Genomic DNA, 21,726 nt, shown 5'->3' on the forward strand with positions numbered 1-21,726 from the left:
CGCGGAGAGTTCCAGAATTTGTGGGTATAGTGCGATGGTGAATGCAGGGGGGGAGCTGTATTGTTTCGAGGATTGCGCATTTTTGGGATAGCATTGTGTTTTGAAAGACGATACTTTCTCGTGCTCGCGCTTATAACGTTATTTTAGACGCTGAGGTGCGAGAGGGAAGGATTTTTGCTTATATGCGTCATGGAGATTCGAAAGAGGCTTTTTTAGGGTGCATATAATCTCGAAATTTATTCAGTGCTTTTTTTCAAAATATGCACATAACGTACAGCAGTTACCGTTTTATTTACAAAATGATCTTCGCGCTCTTGTAAGCTGCGTTCGCGTATAGCAATTTGAATACAGAGTTACAGTAATTAAGGTAAATAAAAAAAATCGCACATATCACATATGGTATAAATATCAATCTATTCCTCGCCTAATAAATAATTTCATCTCGCTTAGTCGTAATTGCCACGGATAATATCGTCAACATCCTGTGTCGTTCTATGCGAATATTGCCGTTGACTAGAGTTTGTTGCCAATTGTTGTTCGAATTAAAAATCATCAAAAATCACTTCGCGCCAATGATACACCAGCTACAAAATAAGAATCTCAAACCAGCTTATTTCTCCCTTCCATATAACGCAATATCGTAATAGCAATAATAATCATCGAAAAAATCGAGTACACAATAGCTTTTCAAAAAGGCTCGTCTCGTCCATTCCCTTAAACTTCAGTCGGCCTCGTCGATGCGACGATAGAGAGTAAAAAAAAAGTAAGAAATTGCACGCGGTAGAATCCGTCCGCGAGAGATCCTCCGAGAGGACGACTGCATCGTGGCGGTTTCAGGGCGCCTGGTTCGCTGCATCCCCCTGCGCTCGACCAGATCGCGCATCCGAGTTTCCAGGGGCTGCTGCTCTCGACGAGTTGCCGGTGTTGCGAGCGTTGGTCACTTCGTTGTTGCTGTCCAGTCGCTCCCACTCCCAGCGGCCTTCCAGTGGGCGGCCCTGCTTGAAGTCGAAGTTCCATTTGGCTTGTTTCTGCAAGCGGATAAGAGTATAAGGAAAGGTTCGGAGTGTAGAAATAAAATTTTCAGCGACGAGCGTCGTCTCTTACCTCCTTCTGGTGCTTGTCCATCTCCTCGGCGAATTTACGCTCGATCTCCTCCTTGCTCGGCAGGCTGTCGTCGTTCGCGTCGTCGCCGAAGTTTAAACGTCTGCAGTGCTTGCCCTTGATCCTCGCCTCCTGACTGTCGGGATTCCTATCTGCCATCGCGAGCCGGGCTCTGTAACGTGAAAAAAAAACACAAACATTTACACGTGAATGATCTCGCTAACTCGTATAGTCTTGTGTTCGGCGGGCGGGCCGCTTCGTTCATCGCTTCTCTCGAGAGCGAGAGCGAAAGCGTATGCGATATAAGACGCCGATGTAATCGAACGATCGTTAAGTGTCATCGATAAGGCTAACGAGCTCTCGTCACGCGGACTTATCCATGAAGAACGGAATATGCAGCAAGTTTTGGCGCGAAAAGCGAGGCTCTTTCGAAATTTCACACGGAAACGAGCGGCTCGAGGAGGTTCGCTCGGCTTCCTGCTCTCTGCGGCTCTGCGGATTCGCGTGCGCGGAGAACCAAAGCCAGCATCAATGGATACATTTCACGCGATGGTCAGCTCCGCACGAGTCGGCTCTTTCGCCCCGCATATGGTTGTGTAACGCGTACCTACCACTTGTTTATCGTGGGAATGCGCGTCTTTTTGCAATTGCAGTGTCGCGCGGGGACGGAATCGCGGTGCGGTCGTACGTGGATGCACGTGCGGCTGTAAGTACTCGTATTAGTCGTGGAGTTCCTGGTATAAGCTGGATTGCGAAACGATCGAAAATTATGCAAAACACCGGCAAATCAGGTCAAAACAGAAAGTGGAAGCCATAGAAAGCCGGGGAATAGGACGGTAAAGAATACAAACGGTCAGTTGTCGCAGCGGCTAATGAGTTTCAAGCGACGAAGCACAATAGTTCGCAACACGTGCATCGCGTGCATCGGGTGAAATAAGTGTGCGGAAGCACGTATTATACGCGGCAGATAAGGTTACTCGGGCGCGTGCGCCGAGATAACGCGCGTGCATACGGTATTTTTATCAAATTCAGAATAGAGTCCTCATTGAAAATGAAACGCGTGCGCGCGCTCCGCACCTGCGTCCTGCATCTTCTTTTATTCTGTTTACGGCATCTGCTTTCGCCGACGCGAACAAGGTCGGCTCTGTCGCGTGTTTACTGATTACGTTATTTTTAAAATTTAATTTTATGCAGTTTACTGCCTTAAGAGCGCCGGTAAATGGATGCTTTTGTCGGCCTTTCAGTGTCGCGGACTGTTTGTTCTTGGAAGCATTATTCCTTTATTCGTAACTCGTATCGAGTCACTGCACCGGAGCCGTTTAAATCCCACTGCGTTTTCTAACTCTCGTAATCCTATCGGGTAGTGCAAGTTCAAGTGAGTGTAATGTGCAGCGTTTGCAGTGTCAGTATTCGATTGAAAATAGAACTGAAAAATAGCAACAATCGCTGATTTTTTATTGAACAAAATCAAAGCACGCACGTGAACCCATGAAATTTACTTCACGCATACACAGAAAATCGAGCTTTAAAATAAAAATAAAAAAAACACACACAAAATATACTCACGACAACGTCAAATCTTTCATTTTGCCAACGAATATTCGTCCTCAAAATCAACCCCAACGCACACAAGAGCCAACGGTCATAACCTTACTTCGATCAGCCCAACGACATGAAAACTCTCTTCCTCCTCCGCCTTCTCTGACTAGACTCCACTCACTTAAAACTATACTCGGCTAAAACTAAATTATCCTCTAAAAAATACTTGTATACAAGGACTAGAAAACTTGTAAAGATGCCGGCTGTTTTCGGCCAGTCGCCAGTTACGACTGCGTCTCTCGCTGCTAGGTTATAAGGGAGCTGCGCGCGACGTCATGGCGTACGCGCTGTGTGTGTGTGTGTGTGGGTATCGTCGGATCGATAAAAGCCGAGGGGTGACTGCACTGTATATATATATATATATATATATATATATATAAGCGCCAGACGGCTGATCGGCTGTTTTCACGCGGATACGTAGCTCCAGGGGTGAGCGATGCGCGCGCACCGCTTTCACGGGGTTGGCTTTGTTCGTTGACCTAGACGGGGTTTTCGGGCGTATGTGCGCGAGCGTATTGGTGATTTAAACGCCGAAGGTGTTTTCCTTGACTGCGAGAAGAGGCGTATAAAGCGTATAAAGCATGACATCAGACGCCGCGAATAGTTTATATGCAAGATACACTAATAATCTCAAAATCCTACCTCAACATCGTCGAACCGTCCCTACAGCCTCCCGCGCATCGTTCCACACTCGCGAAACTTCACAGAGCCAAAGCGTACCTTCTTCCTCTCAGCGCGTCCTCTCAGCGCGTCCTCTCAGCGCGTCCTCTCAGTACTGCACCGGTTAACTAACGGAGATAAACTAGCCTAGCGTCAAAGTCAGTATCGCGTAATCCTTTTAAACTCTCCGATGCCGTTACCGCAGCCGTCCCCACTACCGCACATAATACGTACACTCCGCGCTTAGCTCCTCGCCGGAGAGTGCAACTGAAGCGCTGCACTGTTGTCTGCGCGCGCTCGTAGAGAGAGAGAGAGAGAGAGAGGAAGAACTCGACGATGTTGAAAGTGCGCATTCCGAGAGACAGCTCTCCCGTCTCGCTGTGCTGTGGGATAGAAAACGTACGAGTGTGCGCGTAGTCGATAAGAGTGTAATTCTTCGTTTCTTATTAATCGGGGCTATCGTTTTAAACCGACGCGAAACGAGGAAACAAAGCGCAACAATCCTCATTCATAACCCGCAGCGGAGAGTCGTTGATCTCGGTTTGTAGTCGCTCGCCTAGTGTGCAACGCCGAGTGCACTGTATGCGCTTCGCTCCGCAGCAGCGGGTAGCGGTCCACTGATCATTTTATTACGAGGCCGTTCAACTCGCGCCGCGGCTGTATAACGCATACGCGCACTGGCCTCTCGTGCAGTCGCCGACCCATTCCACACGTCCGTCCGTATAGTAGCTCCGACTGTTTGCCGCGCGTTCTATATGCACTCGGTGTTGTGTTTATTGCGGGACTTCCGAATGCGAAATTTCGTCGCTCGCGCGAGGCGCGAATGAATAACAGACGCGCCGCCGTTATGATTTGATGAATTTTTTTTTAACGTTAAACGGAAAGAGCAGATTTTTACTTCCCTCTGCCACGCGAATCTCGTCTGCGAATCTCCGCCGCGCGATCGTGGGATCAGAAGCTCCTTCTTTCGCCCTCGATGCGCGTACAATGGTTTCAGCGCGGCTTGTATGTGGGAATAAAGGAAATTCTCACGTGCGCGTATTATTAGAGACTTCTTTTTTTTTTCATGCACATCGCCATCGGACGATGATGATGATTATTGCAATTTGTATGCATCTGTAATCGAAATCTTTTCGGAGCTATGGATTTTTTTATATGCTACAAGTGATGATTCTGATGTTAACTCACTGCGGTGCTGTACAGAGTTTTTGCTCAGAATCGACGACTGCAACTCTACTACTTATACTGTCGGACGAACGAATGAAAACTGCAGTTGCTTAACTGCACACGGCACGTGTAAACTCTCGCTTCCTCTGTCTCTCGCTCTGTTTTGGATTTTCCGCAAACATTCAACAAGCGGTGATTGTATAATAAATTATTCAGAATGACACGTTATATGAGTGCGTCATAACGGACGGCTTTGTTATTGTCATTCACGAGCGCGACAATACGCCGTGTATAATCGTTGGGTTTTTTAACGAGGATTACTTTTTCTATTAACTAGTTTTCCCGCGAAAAAAAAAATAGATACACGCGTAACATGCATCGACGTGCACCTGGCATACACAATTTGTTCTCGTAAGCACTCTGTACGATATCGCAATTAACATGTGCGCGCGGTATAGAGGAAAGCGCGGGCAAAGCAAAAAAATGGCGCAAGGTCGCGAATCGAGCCGCTGATAAGCGCGATAACCGAGTGCAATTCTGTCGATCAAAGCCGAAGCACGCTCTATATTTACCTTCTAAATAACGTACAATGAAATCCGTTGGTAATTGCGCTTCCACGTATATCTGAGGTATAAAATTAGCAAAACAACAATTTCAACAGAAATTCACAACAAACATTACACACATGCTATTATCATGCTTCTCTCGGTTGAGCGTATCTAGAAATAATACACGGCGTGTTCCACATTAAAACCCGCGTGTATCTTGTGTATATTATACCTTAGCCCGAGAGAGTATCCGGTAAAGCAAGTGCAAACATCCGGCATCGGTGCTATGCGTGATGCGTCTCGTGCAAAAGCGAGTACTTATCATTTAACGGTCGTAAAAATCTGATCGACGAATCTCGCGGTAATGTACACTCTTCGATTAAGTTTAGTATAACAATCAAGCATGTAACTGTACGCATCGACTATATTTTTGATTAACCTTGTCAAGAACTTGATAAATGTTACCAAAAAAGCAGGTAACTTGGCCATTTTTTTATTATACTTACCAAGTCATTGGTAAGATAAAGCAAAAATATAGTTGGTACGTATTTTGCCAAGCGCTTTGTTACTGTATATTTTCGAAACGACGAGACGCGCTGCACAGAACCGGCAATGTCTTGAGCAAACGTACATTCGGATTAATTTCCCAATGCGTTTTCAAGGAAGTACGAGACCGCCTTAGAATGCTCGTAATTTTCTTACTATGCGCTCGTAAAACATAGACCACGCCATACGGATTCCAACAGAAAATTGACTATTTAACTTTACGCTTCTTCAAATGACCACAGCTATTTTGAATGACCAATGTTACCATATATAAATTAAAAAATAACTGCGCAGTGCGTTAAACGAAATCGCATATCTCACCTGTGTCCAGCGAATTTTAGTATATAACAATGTTATTATATTCATAATCCCCATAATACGAAATCAAATCAGCAACGGCTCGAGAGACACTTTCTGCCGCGGCGCATTAAGGTGCATAGTGTAGTATAACGAGGCGTCTCGATAATTGCAGAGTCGTCGGTGGGAACGGAGGGAACACATGTCTTCTCGAAGTCGGTTGCACCGGCCGAGCATTAAGAAATCCCTGCAGCAGTCAGCGGCAGGTGCAGTGCCGCGGAGAGTTTGCGCGCGAAACCGCTCGACACACTCGGCTAAGCGGCCTTTCAGCCGCGAGCGCGCAGGAGCGTCGGTCCGTGTAAGAGAAAATTTAGAGGATTTTCTCGTTCTTCGCATTGCACAAAGAAGTATAGGATGAAATAAAACTGTCAAATCGTAACTCTTCGCGAGAGATGGCTATCGCGTTGTGCCTCAGCCGTCGACACCTCGGCAATTGTTTTCATTAATAGAATGCGTACACTTGAAACGTCCCTGAAATGTCCAACGTACGCAAGCTCAATCGATCCTCCGTCCAGATTTTTTTTCACGCACATCGGAGCAATCGAGATGAGCGTCGATATGACCGCACTCGCGATCTGCATTATCTCGTCCCTTTGTACCGGAGAGAGCTGCACGCGTATATGTATATATCTCGGCGCACGACGAAATGCATATTCATTCATTCATTCCGCGCGTGCGGGCGAGCATATGCCACTTCCTCGCCTGCGTATGCTAAAAATCTCGGGCCGCAGCAACTGTCGCTTCCTGCGAGAGCGCGTGTGCATATTACATCCACGGACCTTGAAATTTATTCCTGCGAGCCGCCGATGCGGCTTTGGCGCGAAAAGCGCGGCTGCTTTCGAAAAAAGGCGGGAGCACGCTGTAATACGCGCCTGTATATAGAAAAAGTGATACAGGCTTGTCGGGCGCTTTGTACAGCGTCTTATACTCGGAGCAGGCGAAACTAATTTCCCTTTCTCTCTCTCTCTCTCTATAGCGCGCGATTTGTGTAATTACAACGCGACGCCTGTGAATGCAGTGCTCTCTGACCCTCTTATCGACGCATCTCGAGCTCGTTACCTCACCTTTTTCCGCGCCGTTAATCGCCGCCGGATTCCCATTGTTGCGCGCGAGATTAGCAAAATTGAAAAAAAATCTATCAAAAATCGTTACACACTCGTCGCGCTTATCTCGACCGCGCATCGCTGTGGGAAAGGTCGCAAAAAAATAAGAGGAGAGAGAGAGAGAGAGAGAGAGAGAGAGAGAGAGAGAGAGTCCTTGCGTGAATCCGCGCCGAATATTCCTCTCACTCTTTGATTGAGATCTACCCCAAGTGTGTGGCGCGTAGTTTGGATGATTTTTTCGAGCGCGCGCCTGTGCTCAGAAAGTCGAGGACTGCGTGCAGTAGTCTGACTTCACCCCTCGCATCTTTTAAAAATAAGTGCGTGTGGCGTGGAGAGGTATACACGCACTCCCCTGTGTGTACACGTCGGCGAGAGCGCGCGCAGTGCTTGAGACTGCGACGCTGCTTCCGTCGACTTCTTCCGTTTGGTTAGACGCGCGCGCTCGAGGATGTGTCGAGGCTTGCTAACGAATTTGTCGAGGATTGAAAAATTCAAATGATACACGTAATCGTGGAATTAAAATACGAAGAAAACAAAGCGTCCTCATTGTCAGAGCACATGGAGAGAAACATCTCGCTTTTTTAACCGCAGCACACTCGGCTTTTTCCCTTCATCTCCCGTCTCGTCGCAGTTTTTCCCCTCCGTCGAGCAACGACACACTCCTCTCCTTCAATTTAAAGTTTCCTGCGACGCAGCCGTGCATCCGGACTAATACTCTCCCCAGCTTATACTACACACTACGCGCAGTCCCCGCCGCTTAAAGGGCCCCGAGCACACTATATACGTACTGCAGCGCGGAGCCGAATGGAAATCGGTGAAAAAGTCAACGGACGGCCGAATTAAAATTTCAAAGGGGAAGCTATAGCTATATGGTGCTGCGCACCCACACGAGAGAGAGAGAGAGAGAGAGAGAGAGCGTGGCTCGGGCTCGACTCGACGTCTTAGGAGGCGCCTTTTCTCTCCGCTAATTTACACACGAGCCCCCGGAATTGGACTGCAGGCATTACAATATTAACGGTTTTTTTCTCTCCTCTATTATCCGGCGTTGAAAGCTACGAGAGGAGAGTCTGCGCCGGGAAAACTCGACTCCGGTGAGAGGGATGATGGAGGAATTTCACTCGGGAGCATTAACATTGCTAATGCGCTTTTGTGCGTCGGAATTTTCGGAGACGGAAAATTAACATTTCTATGACGTACAAAAGCACACCGCGCTCGGGGCTACGATTTGGGTGAGAAAAATCCTGCTGGGCTAAAAATATCTCGAAAATATATTTATAAAGTTATAGAGCGATAAGTAGGAGACGATAATAGCGAAGCGCCCATTCATTCCAGATAAGTCGGCCACGATCGTATCGCAAACTCGTTCCCTATCTCTTTAACACGGTTACGATTTTCTTCAAATCATGTCATGTTACTTTGCAAAAATCATCGACACTCATATACAGGACCAATTATTCGTCGCGATCGTCTACACGGCTCCGCCAGGCAAGTCCGGCGGACGGTGAATATAAGACACAATGACCTATTGTCGGAGAAACTTTTTCCAGACGCCTATGCGGCCCAGCGAGTCGCGAAGGTGTCAGCGAAATATAAATCGCGGCCGTAATTATTTCCTCGAAAATAGAAACGAGCGTAGGTAGGGGCGCGCGGCTGCGGTTAATCACGTGTTGGGCCTCGATATTTGCCGCCGGCACGATGTCGAGGTCGGGAGATATCGTCGTCGCGGCGCTCGTCTGTTTGGCCTCGAAAATATATATCTTCAAAATATTATTGTGCGCACCGCGGACTCGTCGTTTTTTCTCGGCCGATTTTCGGTGACATAGTTGAGGAAGTGCTTTCGATGTTTATTAACCTTTCGGATTAAAATATCTTTTCCGCGTACGCGCATAAACACATCCATCTTTCCCTATCTAATTTTGGCAATCAACCGAAGCAACTGCACCGACTGCAGAATTAGCCAGCTCCCGCTTCCTAGGAAAGCCAAAAAATCAAGTCGCTGTTTCCGCGACGTACGGCGCGCAGGTGCGCCTCGCCCACGTCGCGTCGTCCTCGAGAGGCGATAAGCGAGAACGACGGATCCAATTTAGGGCAACATTATCCGGCTCGGATTAGACACCGGAGCAACGTCCCATATAAATCGCAGCGTGTAATCCTCCCCGACACCGTATACCCGCTCTCGAAAGCAAGAACCAAAAAAAAAATGGATCAGCCCGTCGAAGATAGCAGGAAGAAGCAGGGGTTATACCATGGGCCCGAAAAATCGAAGATCTCGCTGCTGCGGGCGCATTGAATGTACCTACCCGGCGAGAGGAATTTAAAACCTGACGCGCACCTCCCGCGGAATAAAGGGAAATTCAAGCTCGCACGCACAGGAAGAGAGCTAGTAGGCGCGTAACGCTACACGTTTAAATCCCGTATATGTAACGTTATTCGAGGATCTCCTCCGCGGCGTATAGTCTCGAGTGCGCCGGATGTAGGATAACCGCAGGCCCATCGCGTGTGTGCTTTATGTAAGGCCCCTAACCGAGGTAATGCAGATCTGCGGACACACGGCGCTGTCTGTGCGTATGGGTCACGCTGGGATGGTTTTTAATTTTTCCGGGAGTGACTTCGCACTATATACGCGTTGGCTTATCGGGCGCTTTTTGTGCGCCGATCGGAATATGCATGACTCTGATTTATACGCGCAGCTTGTATTTTTTATTCAAATTTCGCTCGCAGTGTGTTCTTTTGCTTAGATTCGGTTATCGCGCGGGGAGATAAGATTTTGGTTGGATTGTTTTCGAAATATTTGCGCTGGCGCGTAGTTATTCGCATTTTCGCGAAACAAGGGGGTCGTTAAACTTGTAAACTTCGACTGCGCGTGGTGTGTGTATGTGTGCTCTCGCGGCGCAGTTGCAATTATATCGCAGCTGATGATGAGCGTTGTAGTCGAGGAAATGAAGAACTAAAGACGCATTTTTTGCATTCGATTCGTCAGAGCGTCAGGAAATTTTGTGACCTAGTGTGATTAATTACTTTTTTGAAAATGCATTATTGCATAAATAATAAGCATTTTAAAATTGCATTCTGCCGGGGAGACACTAAATAAAAAATTTACAACTCGGTAAATATTGATGGAAATGAGTCCGGTTTTGGCAACGGCAACGGCCTCCGAGATACCTGGTGCCCAGGGTCACCAGTATCAACGTCGTCTCCTGGAGCTTTGTGGGAATTTAATAGTGATTAAGTCAAACACATTACTTAGGGATTTCTCGGGTCACTGAATATGGATATGGCGTTTTACTCAAAATATTTCTAGAAGACGACGTTGATACTGTCTACCCTGGGCACCAGGTACCCAGGAGGACCTTGTCGTTGCTATATTCGTGTTCTGCGATCTCGAAAACCCCCAAATAAAAAGTCTCGAAAAAATATGTTGTTGATTTTTCGTGAAACTCTAGGAGACGACGTTGATACTGTCAACCCTGGGCACTAGGTACCTCGAAGGCCGTTGCCATTGCCATATTCGTGTTCAGCGACCCCAAAAACCCCCGAGTAGCAAAACCGAACTCATTTCCATCAATATTTACCGAGTTGTACATTTTTTATTTAGTGTCTCCTCGGCAGAATGCAATTTTAAAATGCGTATTACTTATGCAATAATGCATTTTCAAAAAAGTAATTAATCACAGTAGGTCACAAAATTTCCTGACGCTCTGACGAATCGAATGCAAAAAACCGCATTAGGATCCGTCTTACTGCTCAAAAAATCGACAGTCCATTGCTTCATTTCCTCGACTATTGATGTTTATCGCTATGCCGTTTCATCCAGGTCTTAAAGGAGACACGTACATTATATGTGTAGGCGTGTACGGAGAGATAAGGAGGAGCGAGTTTTGACTCCCCTGTGCGCGAAGTATACGTATTTTTTATCGATCATATCGATGTTGGCTTATCTGCTTCTCGGAAATTTCGTTAATTAACGAGCCAATAATTATCTCTTTCAGACAAAGGGAGAACCGTTCGACATATGACGTCAGCTTATTGTTCACGAAGGTTGCAATCGCATAAAGCTTTTATTACACGGAAAAAACCAGTTGGTAACAGTAACGAAGCGCTGGGCAAAATACGCAGCAACTATAGTATTTTTGATTAACCTTACCGAGAGGTACCTACCAAGTACTTTTGGTTAATCTTACAAGGTGAGATTAACCAAAAATATAGTTGGCGCGTATTTTTAACCATTTTTTTTGTCCGTGTAGACGATAGACCATAGCTTGCACATAGAAAGCAGATGTTGGGCGCGGTAAAGGGGATGGAGTCACTCGGAGCTTCTTGCCGATGTGTCATATCGTATATTTTCGAAACGACGAGACGCGCTGCACACAACCGGCTGCAATATCTTGAACAAACGTTCGGATTAATTTCCCAATGCGTTTTCAAGGAAGTACGAGACCGCCAATATCCATCACGAAATGCGCGCATTAAAACGCTCGTAATTTTTTACTATGCGCTCGTAAAACATAGACCGTGCCATATGGATTCCTATACACAAAATTGACTATTTAACTTTATACGCTTCCTCGAATGACCATATAAATTAAAAAATAACTGCGCAGTGCGTTAAACGAAATCGCATATCTCACCTGTGTCTAGCGGCCAGCATCTTGTCTCGATTCCCACTTGGCACTATCCTGAACACGGATGTAACGATCACCGAACAAATCCTCCAACTGCTGTTCCCAAAAGCACAAGCACGAGTATCAGCCTTGCGGTCGCGCTTGAACAATGACCGCTCGGCGCTACAAAATTAACCCGCTGCAGTATATCCGTGCGCACCAACACACGTACCTCGCGCCGATCAAGCTTATCACGCTCCGGATAAGAGGAGCGCGCTCGGCGAAAGAAGCAAAATAACAATGCGGTAACGGCTGCGGCTGCAGCGCTATTATACAGTATATGCAAGCGGTGCGCAGTCCGCGCAACAACTGTCTCCCCAGCGGCGCAAGCTCCTTATAGCTACTCTAGGCATTCCGCGAGTGCACGCACGCAAGCGAGCGAGAGAGAGAGAGAGAGAGTGAGAGAGAGAGAGAGAGAGAGAGAGAGAGAGAGCGAGCCTTTTCCTCCTATATTTACGCGACGCGCATCCCCGGAGGGCCCGCCTACGATGCATCAGTGCTGTACCCGCGCGTGCAGGTATATTTATAGGACGCGTGCGCGTACGGTATAAGCGTGTTGCTCCGGATTCGGAGAAAAAGCTTCGGGGCTCTTTAAATGCAGCCGCGCGCGCGTACGAGAGAGAGAGAGAGAGAGAGAGAGGGCGAAAAAATATTTACAGCCGATGATTCCGCGAAGTGTACGCTGAGTTCAAAAATTGAGAAAGAGAGAGAGAGAGAGAGACGGCGCGTGTATTTCAGCTAGGTGATTAGAATTTGGACGTTGGAATATATTTCATACGCGGGCGACGCATTTGCTTCTCATTTCCGACTGTACAGCTGCTCCCGAGCGCGCGGAAGTAGTGCGTCTCTTGAAACAATGCCGGGGAGAGAGTGTTTAACGGCGGGATTCTTGACTTCGCGCGCGCCTGTGTATGGAAAATTCTATTTTAGGAGAGAGAGAGAGAGAGAGCGCAGGAAAAAGCAAAGCTCTGCAGCCACGATTTCGTACGACTCTGCGCAGCTGACAGATGCTGCCGCGCGCGTGACGCGAGTTGAGGGTATAATTGATGACGGCTTTCGATAATTTTTTTTCTCCAAATTGCGACGATATGCTAGCTTGTTCTTTGTTTTCCTAGAAACTTTTTTTCCGTGCGCTGTTTTACTACATGGTTGATAGTTTTTCTCAAGTGGTATTGCTGCTGTCGTACTATCGACTGTTCGGACGTTCGTTCGAGTAGCCGGCGCGATATACTTGTAGATTATTGCTGCTCGTATGAGTAGACTATTGTGTTTTAACAAAAATTACCATGATAAGATATACCACCGTGTTTTCTTATACAAGTCATTTTTTTCAATGCCGATAGTCTTCAGTGTGCTTGGTAGACTTCCGAGCGCAAACTGTATATAATAAAAGTCGTATACTATACATTTAAATCAAAATGAAAAGTGTGCATAGACCGTTGCGTTTCGCGCTTCTCTTTCTCTTGATCATCCCCTCGTCCATGGGGCTCGTAGAAGAACTCACAAAAGACGCAGTGGACACCGTAGTGACGCTCGTGACCAATGTTTACAACATAATAACTGGCGGAGCGTTGTTCATCAAAGAGGACCTATACCTCACCAGCGAGAAGGAACTCGACGACACGACCCCCTCCATTGGCCAAGAGTACGACTTCGTGATCATTGGGGCAGGAACCGCAGGCTCTGTGATGGCAAACAGACTGAGCGAAATACCAAACGTCACGGTTCTTCTGGTTGAGGCTGGACCGAAGGAGAATCTCATCGAGGACATACCTCTGCTCGCTCCGTTCTTGCAGTTCTCCGATTCCATCAACTACAAGTATCAGACAGAGCCCTCGGATGACTACTGCCGAGGGATGACGAACAACCAGTGCAGCTGGCCCAGAGGTAAGGTCATGGGAGGTAGCAGTGTGATAAACTTGATGGTCGCCACGAGAGGCAATCGCGAGGACTACGACAATTGGGCTGTGCTGGGCAACGTAGGCTGGTCCTTCAACGACCTCTTCAACTACTTCAAAAAGCTGGAGAACTTCAATTGTACACCGGTCGAGAAAGCTTATCACGGGTTCGACGGACCGATGCACATTGAAAACGTACCGTATCGTACGAAAATCAGCGAGGCTTATCTCGAGGCCACCGAAGAGATGGGATTTCCGACTATCGATTACGATGGGCAGGAGCAGATAGGATTCGCGTACACCCACGCGACCGTAAACAATGGGGAGAGATGGTCCATTAACAGAGGTTACCTGTATCCCATCCATGGGCGACCTAATCTCTTCCTAACGCGAAACACTCGCGCGGATAAAGTGCTGATCGATCCGGACACGAAGAAAGCTTATGGAGTTTTCTTGAACAAAGATGGAACGACCATAGAAGTTCGAGCGAAGAAAGAAGTGATAGTATGCACCGGTTCCGTCGACACTCCAAAACTGCTGATGCTCTCCGGAATAGGACCAGCCGATCAGCTGCGAGAATTGGGGATTAACGTTTTGCAAGATTCAAAAGGTGTTGGTGAAAATCTGATCGATCACTTATCGTACTGGAACCTGATGTTTACGGTGAACGACTCCGTGACCATCGTCACTGCGGATCTTCTCTCCCCAACTAATCCAGCAGCGGGCGATTACTTGAAAAAGAGACGAGGACCTTTTACGATCAGTGGTGGCGGAGAAATAATAGGTTTCATCAACGTCGATGATTTGGAAGCTAGAAAAGGAAGTCCCAATGTGGAATACTTTCAGGTCACTCCCACCGTTGGCTCCGATTATTTCTTTCACGATATCTTGAATATAGATGACGATCATTACAAGACAACGTATAAAAGTCTGTTGAACAAGCAATCCTTTATGATTATAGTCATTTTGCTGTCGCCCAAGAGTAGAGGAAAAATAACGTTGAAAAGCAAAGATCCGGGAGCAAAGCCACAGATATACCCGAATTACTTGAGCGACGCGGACGACGTCAGAGTAATGACAAAAGGAATCAGATATGCGATCGAATTGTCCAAGGCCGAAGCGCTGCAAAAGTACAACTCCACTTTGGTCGAGAATCGGATTCTCGGGTGCGAGAAGCTGGAAATGTATTCGGATGAATATTGGGACTGCGCTTTGAGAACTTTTGGAACGACCACTTACCACCCGGTTGGCACCAGCAAGATGGGGCCCGTCGACGATCCTATGGCTGTGGTCGATTCAAGACTGAAGGTAATAATCGTCATTTAAAATCTCTACACTGAAAAAAACACAGTCATTTCTGCTGTAAAGTCCGGTAGTTTTAACCGTTCTGCCACCGTAACGACTGTTCAGTAAGAACAACGGTGTGCCACTGGTAGTTTTGGCGAGTCGCGACTCGTAAAATTGGTCGCTCACGCGGAACACCAGCAAAAACGACCGAACTGATTCTTTAAAACTACTGAACTCTACGGTAATTTTGGCGAGTCTTCGTACAATGGCAGATTACTGGTGCGATTTCAGTTAAAATGGCTGATTTCTTTTTTTCAGTGTAATAATATGTAGATTAATACGTACGTTAATTTTCAAGGTCTACGGCATTGATAGTCTGAGAGTCGTCGATGCATCGATCATGCCGACGATCATTTCCGGGCATCTGAACGTTCCGGTGATGGCCATCGCTGAAAAAGCTGCCGATATGGTTAAAGAGGATTGGGGATACGCTACGGATTGAAACACGCACAGACTTGTATCGGTAACCCTTTTTACAGTCTAATAAAGCTAAGCTGCCAAATTCACGGATCGTTAAAATTATTGTAATCCCTGTGCGACTTTCGCAACCGTTCTATTACACCCCGCGGTGCATATTCATTTTTCATGAATAAACAATAAACGGCTGTACGGTGCAGTATAGCCCGTCAAATAGAAGCATTGCGTAATCCCGTTGTAAGGGTACAAGCGGAACGGAAGGAAAATGAAGACCTCAGCGCGTTTAGCTTCCTATGTGGGAAATACGCAGTTTTAAAATTTGTCGCCAGCCTCCTTGTTTTTTCTTTCCTCGACTTTTACGATCGGTCATAAAATCGCTCGTAAAACTATATACGCAGTATCTAGTGCGACGAGGCTTTCCATATGGCAGTAGAGTTATAAAACCTGCATCGATTCGTCGCGGCGATTCTCCGGTCCGCAGATGCTTCGAGGAAACATTTTTTAACGAGAATCGAGTGCGCAAAAAATCAGACCTCCAGAGTCGCTGGAGTAAGATCCAAGACGTTTATTAGCGGCACGCAGCGAGGTATTTTCGGAGCCGTTGATATGGAACAAAAACGGACACGGCTGCACGCGCTGCGTGGAAGTGATTTCACGCTCGACGGGAATCCTCGGACAGGATCTAGGCGAGGCGTCCTGTCCGCCTCCGTTATAATGCCTTTATGTTATTTGCGTTTCGCTTGGCCTGCATCCACGTGATTTCTTCCGTTGCAACTAATCTACGTACCCCCTTTTTTCCTTTCGCTCCTCCCGCTGCGCGCGCGCGCGCGCGCCCTTTTCGAAGGTGCGGCGCGAGGGCTTTTTTCTTATAATCACGTCCGCTTATACGCTTTCGGGAGCCGCCGAGCGATAAATTGGGGGCTGTTGCTTGGATTTTCCGTGACCTCAACACCTTTTCTGACGGGTTCATTTGTGCAGAAGAGGAAAAAATAAGCGTTCGGGATTCGGAGGAAGATTACAAATTTGTGAATTTACTTGCGCAGGAGTGCTAGTGTACGAGAAGGAGAAAGAAGAGTTATAAAAACTCCGTTTCAAGGACCGTAACGCGCGTGCCGGACAAGCTTCCTGATTTTAAATGGCTCGACGGCCGGTTCTTTGCAACTGTATTACATGTAGCGCGAACGAGATTTTTGGCCTTCTCGCAAGAGTTTACTCTAACAGCCGGAGTGTCTAGACGCGCACCTTTTTAAACGAGACTAAACAACACACCGGGCCTTTCGTGAATCGAATGCATAGAACAAGCCTTGGCGTCAGTCCTCGCGCGTTTATTCATATTTCGAGAACGATATGTTTATCAAAACTCGAGCGAAAACTTAAAACAATATGCAATCGTCACAATACACGACGACTCGATGCATCAGCCGCTTCCTCAACGGAAGCCGAAAGTGTCACATACACAATTCGCCCGCAGTGTTTAGCAAACAGTATAAAGTCGGCGCGAAACCGGATGGCCGGAGCGGATTTTGAGGTTTTCGCGCGTATAGTGTATACAGTAGTCTATCTCGTCCACCTATGCAGACAACAACAAGAGCCGCGAGCGTGAGACAATCCTGTGGGCAGGATATATCTGCAGCCGCGAGGTATGCGGTGTACCGGTCAGTGGTCCTCTCTCTGGTTTGTAGACACTTTTTGCGGTGCGCTCGCGCTTTGGTTCCGTGACCAGCATGTCGCTGTCAGTTTCCCGCAGACTCTCGATCCGCGTGGGTTTGCGGTTTCGCAAGGCGATATTATCCTCGATGCAGCAGTGCTGTATATAATTCGACTATAGCATAAATAAATCGTGGCTCTGATTAATCGATGTATACGCGCGTCTCTCAATCGGTCCCCATTCACGGCCTCGTCATCGTCAGTATATCGCACACGTGCGTGCGCCGATGCATCGGGTCGAGATCGCGGACGAAAAACATACGGCGAGAGGAGAGACGCGAAAAAGCAAACAGACCGGACGAAATCGGCGATGACAGAGATCAGCGCTTGCTTTTTCAATGCTCGTCAATTTATTTGCCTTGGCCGCGTTGACGCAGTCGGATCTCTCGATATTGAAAAGCCTGCAGCGCAGTGTTCTCATTTTCGGTTACGCGGAATCAAAAAAGGCCACGGAAACAAGTCCACATCAATCTCCCGATTTTGTTTTACGCGATCCTTTGTGCGCGGCGTAGCTGACGCGCGGCGCGGAAACGTAATTTATGATTTCCCTCCGAACTCGCCGAATCCTGTATTTGGAGCACGTGTGAGTGTGCGTATGGATCTAAACCGTCGGGCTCGCTCACTCTCGCAATATTAATGCTCCGAAAATAGACGGGCAAGAGGCCCATCACACAGCCCCCTAAAATAAAAGGATGACCAGAGAAAGAGACACTTCATCATACCGCGGTAGCGAGGGCCCCTTCTCGCGAATATATAGGCGCATACACACAACCAGTTCCTCTCTCGCCGGCGTTTTTCATCGCTCGTGTTTCCGGCGCGACGAAAGTGAAAAGCCACAGAGCTGAATGTGGCCTTAATTAAAGCGTCGGTTGCGGCCGCGCTGCGTCGCGTATACACCCCGCCTTTGCTATTTTTTTCTCTCTCCTTCTGCTCTCGGGACAGCAGACCCTCGAGAGGCTCGTGCCTCCCGTGTGTATACACAGCAGAACATTAGGAGTGATTTGCATAAATAATGCGAGAGGCGGCGTCCACCGTAACAGCCTCTCGTCCTTTATGCTCTGACTTTTATGCGTATACGCCAGGGGGACGATATTTTGCGCCGTTTTATTTTTATACGCGCTGATCGCGCGAGTGTTATTGGCTTGCGGCTGTGAAACGCCGATTAATGCCCGGCCCTCGAATAAGGCTCGTGCAGCTTTTTTAGTAATCTGTCAGATAGCGCCATAGATAGTAGAAACTTTCACACGCGTGCAAACGCCAACTTACCTCAGGAAAAACTCGTTGGCCGCAAAAGTCACTTGGGCCAACCGACGGCATCTCCCCCCGCAAGCTGTGCGTCGAATGTGCCAAGAAGCCAAAAGTCGTTCCCCGAAGTGGTATCGGCACTCGAACCCTCGTGTGTTCGCAAAAAAAAACGAGCGAGGGGCGCGAGCAAACCGCTGTACACATCACACGCCGAGGTGTATACCTTTTCATGCGCGATCTGTGTGTACACTTATGGAAATGAAGCGTCGCGTGCGCGATGTCGTGTAATCCGTTACACGAGTCACTGGGCTGCTGTGTATGGGCTGGACAGGTCGGTTTTTGTGTGCTGCAGCCTCGAGTCGGGGTTCATTATCGCCCTGGTAGCGTCAATATTTGCATTTTCGAATATAATAAACAGCTGAAGTTTCAGATCGTCGGAATGAACACGAGTGTAATAAAAATCAAACTTGCGTGTACGTAGCAACGTGAAAAATCATGGACCCAGCGAGAGATAGAGAGAAACCGTTATATAAATTACTTTTTACGAACATCCCCAATTTCGCAGATGACGGCGTCCGACATGACTTATCCGAGCCGTTAACTCGAGTGACGGTGACGAGGAGACACGCACACCAGATGCACCAACGCAGCAGCCCATCGGACGTGTCTCTAAACTATTGCATTTTATAGACTGTGTCTAACGTGATCGAGGACCCGACACGTTGGATCCCCGGATAAAAAAAGAGACTACGATCGCGCGGTCCGCTCGATGACGCGCCAAAATGTCGTAAAGTATCGCATAAGCAATGAGTCACGCGCCCCTTTTCGCTTTACCCCCTTACGCGTCGAGTATACGGATCTGTAGAGCTTGTAGAATTTTTTTTCTATTCGTTACAGGGATTGCAGACAATTTCGTGGATTCCTGGCCGATCAATTTTTACGAGACGCGTTACACGCTCATACATAATGTCGCGCACAATGGGGTGAGCGACGTTTGTTCTTGCGGATGATGGAGAAGTGGGTATAGTGTATAGCGGAAGGTTTGTCGCGAGTAGGCAGAGAGAAAAAAAACGGGATGATCGATCGAAAAAGAGAGCAAGCGGCTGGGATAGGTTAATTACTGTAACGTTCGTTCGATTGCGCGCGGACTCTCGAGTTGTTCGATTCGGTACGCTATACTTTTTTTCACACAACGGAGCAACGTTTTTCAAAAAGACAATGCGATAAGTGGAGTGCGAAATGATCAATAGTTAATTGAGTCAAGTAGGCGGGCCATTCCTTTCCGTTCACTTTTGCAAATTAGGTCGCAATTTATTGCGAGAAAGCGAGGATATTATACTTCATGCGAGCGCAGCTGCGGGCCCTATCAGATTTTCCCGAGTGCGGCTCCTCGCGTATTCGAGACTTTTACGGAACACGGCTCGCTCGGCGTAATAAGCAGAAATTACAAAAAAATGTTGGTTTATTCTGATTTCTACGTAAAAATTACACGCAGAGCCTCACCGCACACATATGACATACGTAATAATTACCGATCCTCAATATCAATAACCACCGCAACCCCCAATTTACCTTCCTATGGAAGCTCGGCTTCCGCTACAAACGCACACACGCAGCAATTACCATATAATACAAAGCGACATGTGCAGCCAAGTCCAGTCATCGTAGCTCGAAAATCTGGCCATACTGCCTCGCTCGGCCGGCGAATGAAGAAATAAAGCTCGAAGCGCGAAGTCGCGGTCGGAGACTCGCTCGACTGACCCGAAGAATAACCTAACGCATCTGGCGCGTTTTTGCCCCGTCTTCGCGCCTGCGCGCGGGTTCTTTCTTCCTCATGGACAATGTTTCTCTGATGCCGAACAGCTGCGCGCCCGCGATTTTGACCCGGTTTTCCTCGCGACAAAGAGCACAGAGCTGCTCTTGTTTCGAGGAGTCTTCAAAGATTAGGCGGTAATGTGTCTTCCTTTTTCGCGAGAGATGAAGCGACTTCGTTTTTTTTTTATCTATCGAGGAAGCGAGCGGGAAACGAGCCTGAACAGCGAGACTTTAAGAGCGGATTGGCATACTTCTTTGCGCGCGCTTTTCTCCGGATTACACGGGGGTTGAGAAGGAAGTGCGATACGCATATGCGGGCTTCGGCTGACGTTGTGACGCAAGTTCGTATTAAAATATTCTTTTTTGTTTTGAGCATAATATAGTGTTTATTCATTAGTGGCTGAACTATACAAGTTGAGAAAAATAATCGAAAAGCTGATAAAGTTGATTATTCGTAGTATACAGCGTATACGCAGCAAATCGCGTAGTACGTGTGTCCTTCTAAGGTGTAAGTGGTGTAGTTGTCTCTGTCTTTGTCCCAGAGAAATCCCATCGAGGAATCCATCGATTGACTGGCCTTCTCTACGATGCTCACAGTCACGCCGATTTTGTACCTGTAAGCGTTTGTGCGGATATTTCAAAATTTGCTTTTGGATAGACGTAGAGGCCCCTCGGCATAGGCAACACTCTACGCGTCGAAGCGCATCGAGAGTTTCCGCTCGAATAGATGCTGTATACTAAATTTACCTGTCGAAATTGAGCACCCGTATCTTCCGTTGAATTTCCGAAGCGGTTTCGGTGCAAATTTTGACGGCCTCCTTCGGCTCGTACGTGAAGTTCTCCAAGTTCTCGTTCATAATCGTCTCCACCAGCTTGTCCACAGTCTCCAGTTTAAATACATTACGCGATTCCAGTCGATAACTATTCTGGTACTTTGCTATCTGCGTCTTCAACAAACACACATGGACGTCAAAAACACTCGTAAATTTTTAAAACTTCAACGCGCGGAAACACCTACCTGATCGATTTCGCTACTCGGCCTGTCAACGACCTCAATATGCGTCGGCATAGTTCAGTTTTTTTCATCTGTCCGCCGAATTAATCTCACTACTCCTTGTCCAACGACAAGCTCGAGCACCTGCTCGCGAACGTATTTAGCTTGTATTTCCACGACTGGAGGCAGAATCGCTGTTTCCTAGTAACGAGGTTTGATGGATCGATGAGACTCGCCGACTTAAGGAGCGAACGAGTGCACGAAAGGCCTCGCAGCAGAGGTTCGCGTGCACGGCTCCTTCGAGCGACGTATACTTATATTTTTGCGGTAAAAGATGCAATTATAAAAAGTTGAGGGATATTAAGCCCGATACCCCTATCTTTCGAGGCTTTTCAAATTAGTTTAAATTATTCTCGGATTTTCCTGTATACTTTCGAAAAATCAATGCCTAAAAACATTAAAAAGTCGACCCACACCCAGCTCGATCCTCGGTAAAGCATAAAGGAACGGTGGGCGTCGCGAAATTAAATATTACTCCCGATGTATACATATATAGAGCAA

The 21,726-nt window shown here is 47.4% G+C and overlaps 3 protein-coding genes across 10 annotated transcripts; 1 reads left to right on the forward strand and 2 right to left on the reverse strand.

The window, feature by feature from the left end:
* Positions 1 to 208: 208 nt before the first annotated feature.
* LOC100679197 (cyclin-dependent kinase inhibitor 1B) lies at positions 209 to 12,130 on the reverse strand. 7 transcript variants are annotated; one of them, XM_032598690.1, is made up of 4 exons: positions 4,549 to 4,655; positions 3,343 to 4,476; positions 1,105 to 1,273; positions 209 to 1,028 (listed from the first exon to the last, which is right to left on the reverse strand). In XM_032598690.1, the coding sequence occupies exons 2-4, from the start codon at positions 3,348 to 3,350 to the stop codon at positions 834 to 836; spliced, it is 372 nt and encodes a 123-aa protein (XP_032454581.1). In that variant the 5' UTR covers positions 3,351 to 4,476; positions 4,549 to 4,655; the 3' UTR covers positions 209 to 833. The 7 variants fall into 7 exon arrangements, with proteins under 7 accessions (XP_032454581.1, XP_003428023.1, XP_016839510.1 ...); XM_003427975.5 differs by lacking the exons at positions 3,343 to 4,476; positions 4,549 to 4,655 and adding an exon at positions 11,710 to 12,130; XM_016984021.3 differs by lacking the exon at positions 3,343 to 4,476 and having other exon boundaries at positions 4,549 to 4,944.
* Positions 12,131 to 13,064: 934 nt separating this feature from the next.
* Positions 13,065 to 15,493, forward strand: LOC100116042 (glucose dehydrogenase [FAD, quinone]). Its single transcript, XM_031926229.2, has 2 exons — positions 13,065 to 14,948; positions 15,286 to 15,493. Exons 1-2 carry the CDS (start codon positions 13,161 to 13,163, stop codon positions 15,427 to 15,429), a joined length of 1,932 nt encoding a protein of 643 aa, XP_031782089.1. The 5' UTR covers positions 13,065 to 13,160; the 3' UTR covers positions 15,430 to 15,493.
* A 5,034-nt stretch (positions 15,494 to 20,527) lies between these two features.
* LOC100463506 (tctex1 domain-containing protein B) lies at positions 20,528 to 21,396 on the reverse strand. Of its 2 annotated transcripts, none has more exons than XM_031926216.2 (3): positions 21,190 to 21,396; positions 20,919 to 21,112; positions 20,528 to 20,785 (listed from the first exon to the last, which is right to left on the reverse strand). In XM_031926216.2, the coding sequence occupies exons 1-3, from the start codon at positions 21,238 to 21,240 to the stop codon at positions 20,620 to 20,622; spliced, it is 411 nt and encodes a 136-aa protein (XP_031782076.1). In that variant the 5' UTR covers positions 21,241 to 21,396; the 3' UTR covers positions 20,528 to 20,619. The 2 variants fall into 2 exon arrangements, with proteins under 2 accessions (XP_031782076.1, XP_031782075.1); XM_031926215.2 differs by having other exon boundaries at positions 20,919 to 21,118; positions 21,190 to 21,358.
* Positions 21,397 to 21,726: the final 330 nt, after the last annotated feature.

Source organism: Nasonia vitripennis, chromosome 3, assembly GCF_009193385.2.
Source record: "Nasonia vitripennis strain AsymCx chromosome 3, Nvit_psr_1.1, whole genome shotgun sequence".
Lineage (NCBI taxonomy): Eukaryota > Metazoa > Arthropoda > Insecta > Hymenoptera > Pteromalidae > Nasonia > Nasonia vitripennis.

Excerpts from the sequence above, each read along its gene's own strand:
- LOC100679197 (XM_003427975.5), bottom strand. The coding sequence starts at position 11,729 with ATGCTGGCCGCTAGACACAG. Across the intron at positions 1,274-11,709 it reads ATGCTGGCCGCTAGACACAG|AGCCCGGCTCGCGATGGCAG; the intron begins GTGAGATATGCG and ends TTCACGTTACAG. Across the intron at positions 1,029-1,104 it reads TGGACAAGCACCAGAAGGAG|AAACAAGCCAAATGGAACTT; the intron begins GTAAGAGACGAC and ends ATCCGCTTGCAG.
- LOC100116042 (XM_031926229.2), top strand. The coding sequence starts at position 13,161 with ATGAAAAGTGTGCATAGACCGTTGCGTTTCGCGCTTCTCTTTCTCTTG. Across the intron at positions 14,949-15,285 it reads TGGTCGATTCAAGACTGAAG|GTCTACGGCATTGATAGTCT; the intron begins GTAATAATCGTC and ends TTAATTTTCAAG.
- LOC100463506 (XM_031926215.2), bottom strand. The coding sequence starts at position 21,240 with ATGCCGACGCATATTGAGGTCGTTGACAGGCCGAGTAGCGAAATCGAT. Across the intron at positions 21,119-21,189 it reads CGAGTAGCGAAATCGATCAG|ACGCAGATAGCAAAGTACCA; the intron begins GTAGGTGTTTCC and ends TGTTTGTTGAAG. Across the intron at positions 20,786-20,918 it reads CGGGTGCTCAATTTCGACAG|GTACAAAATCGGCGTGACTG; the intron begins GTAAATTTAGTA and ends AAACGCTTACAG.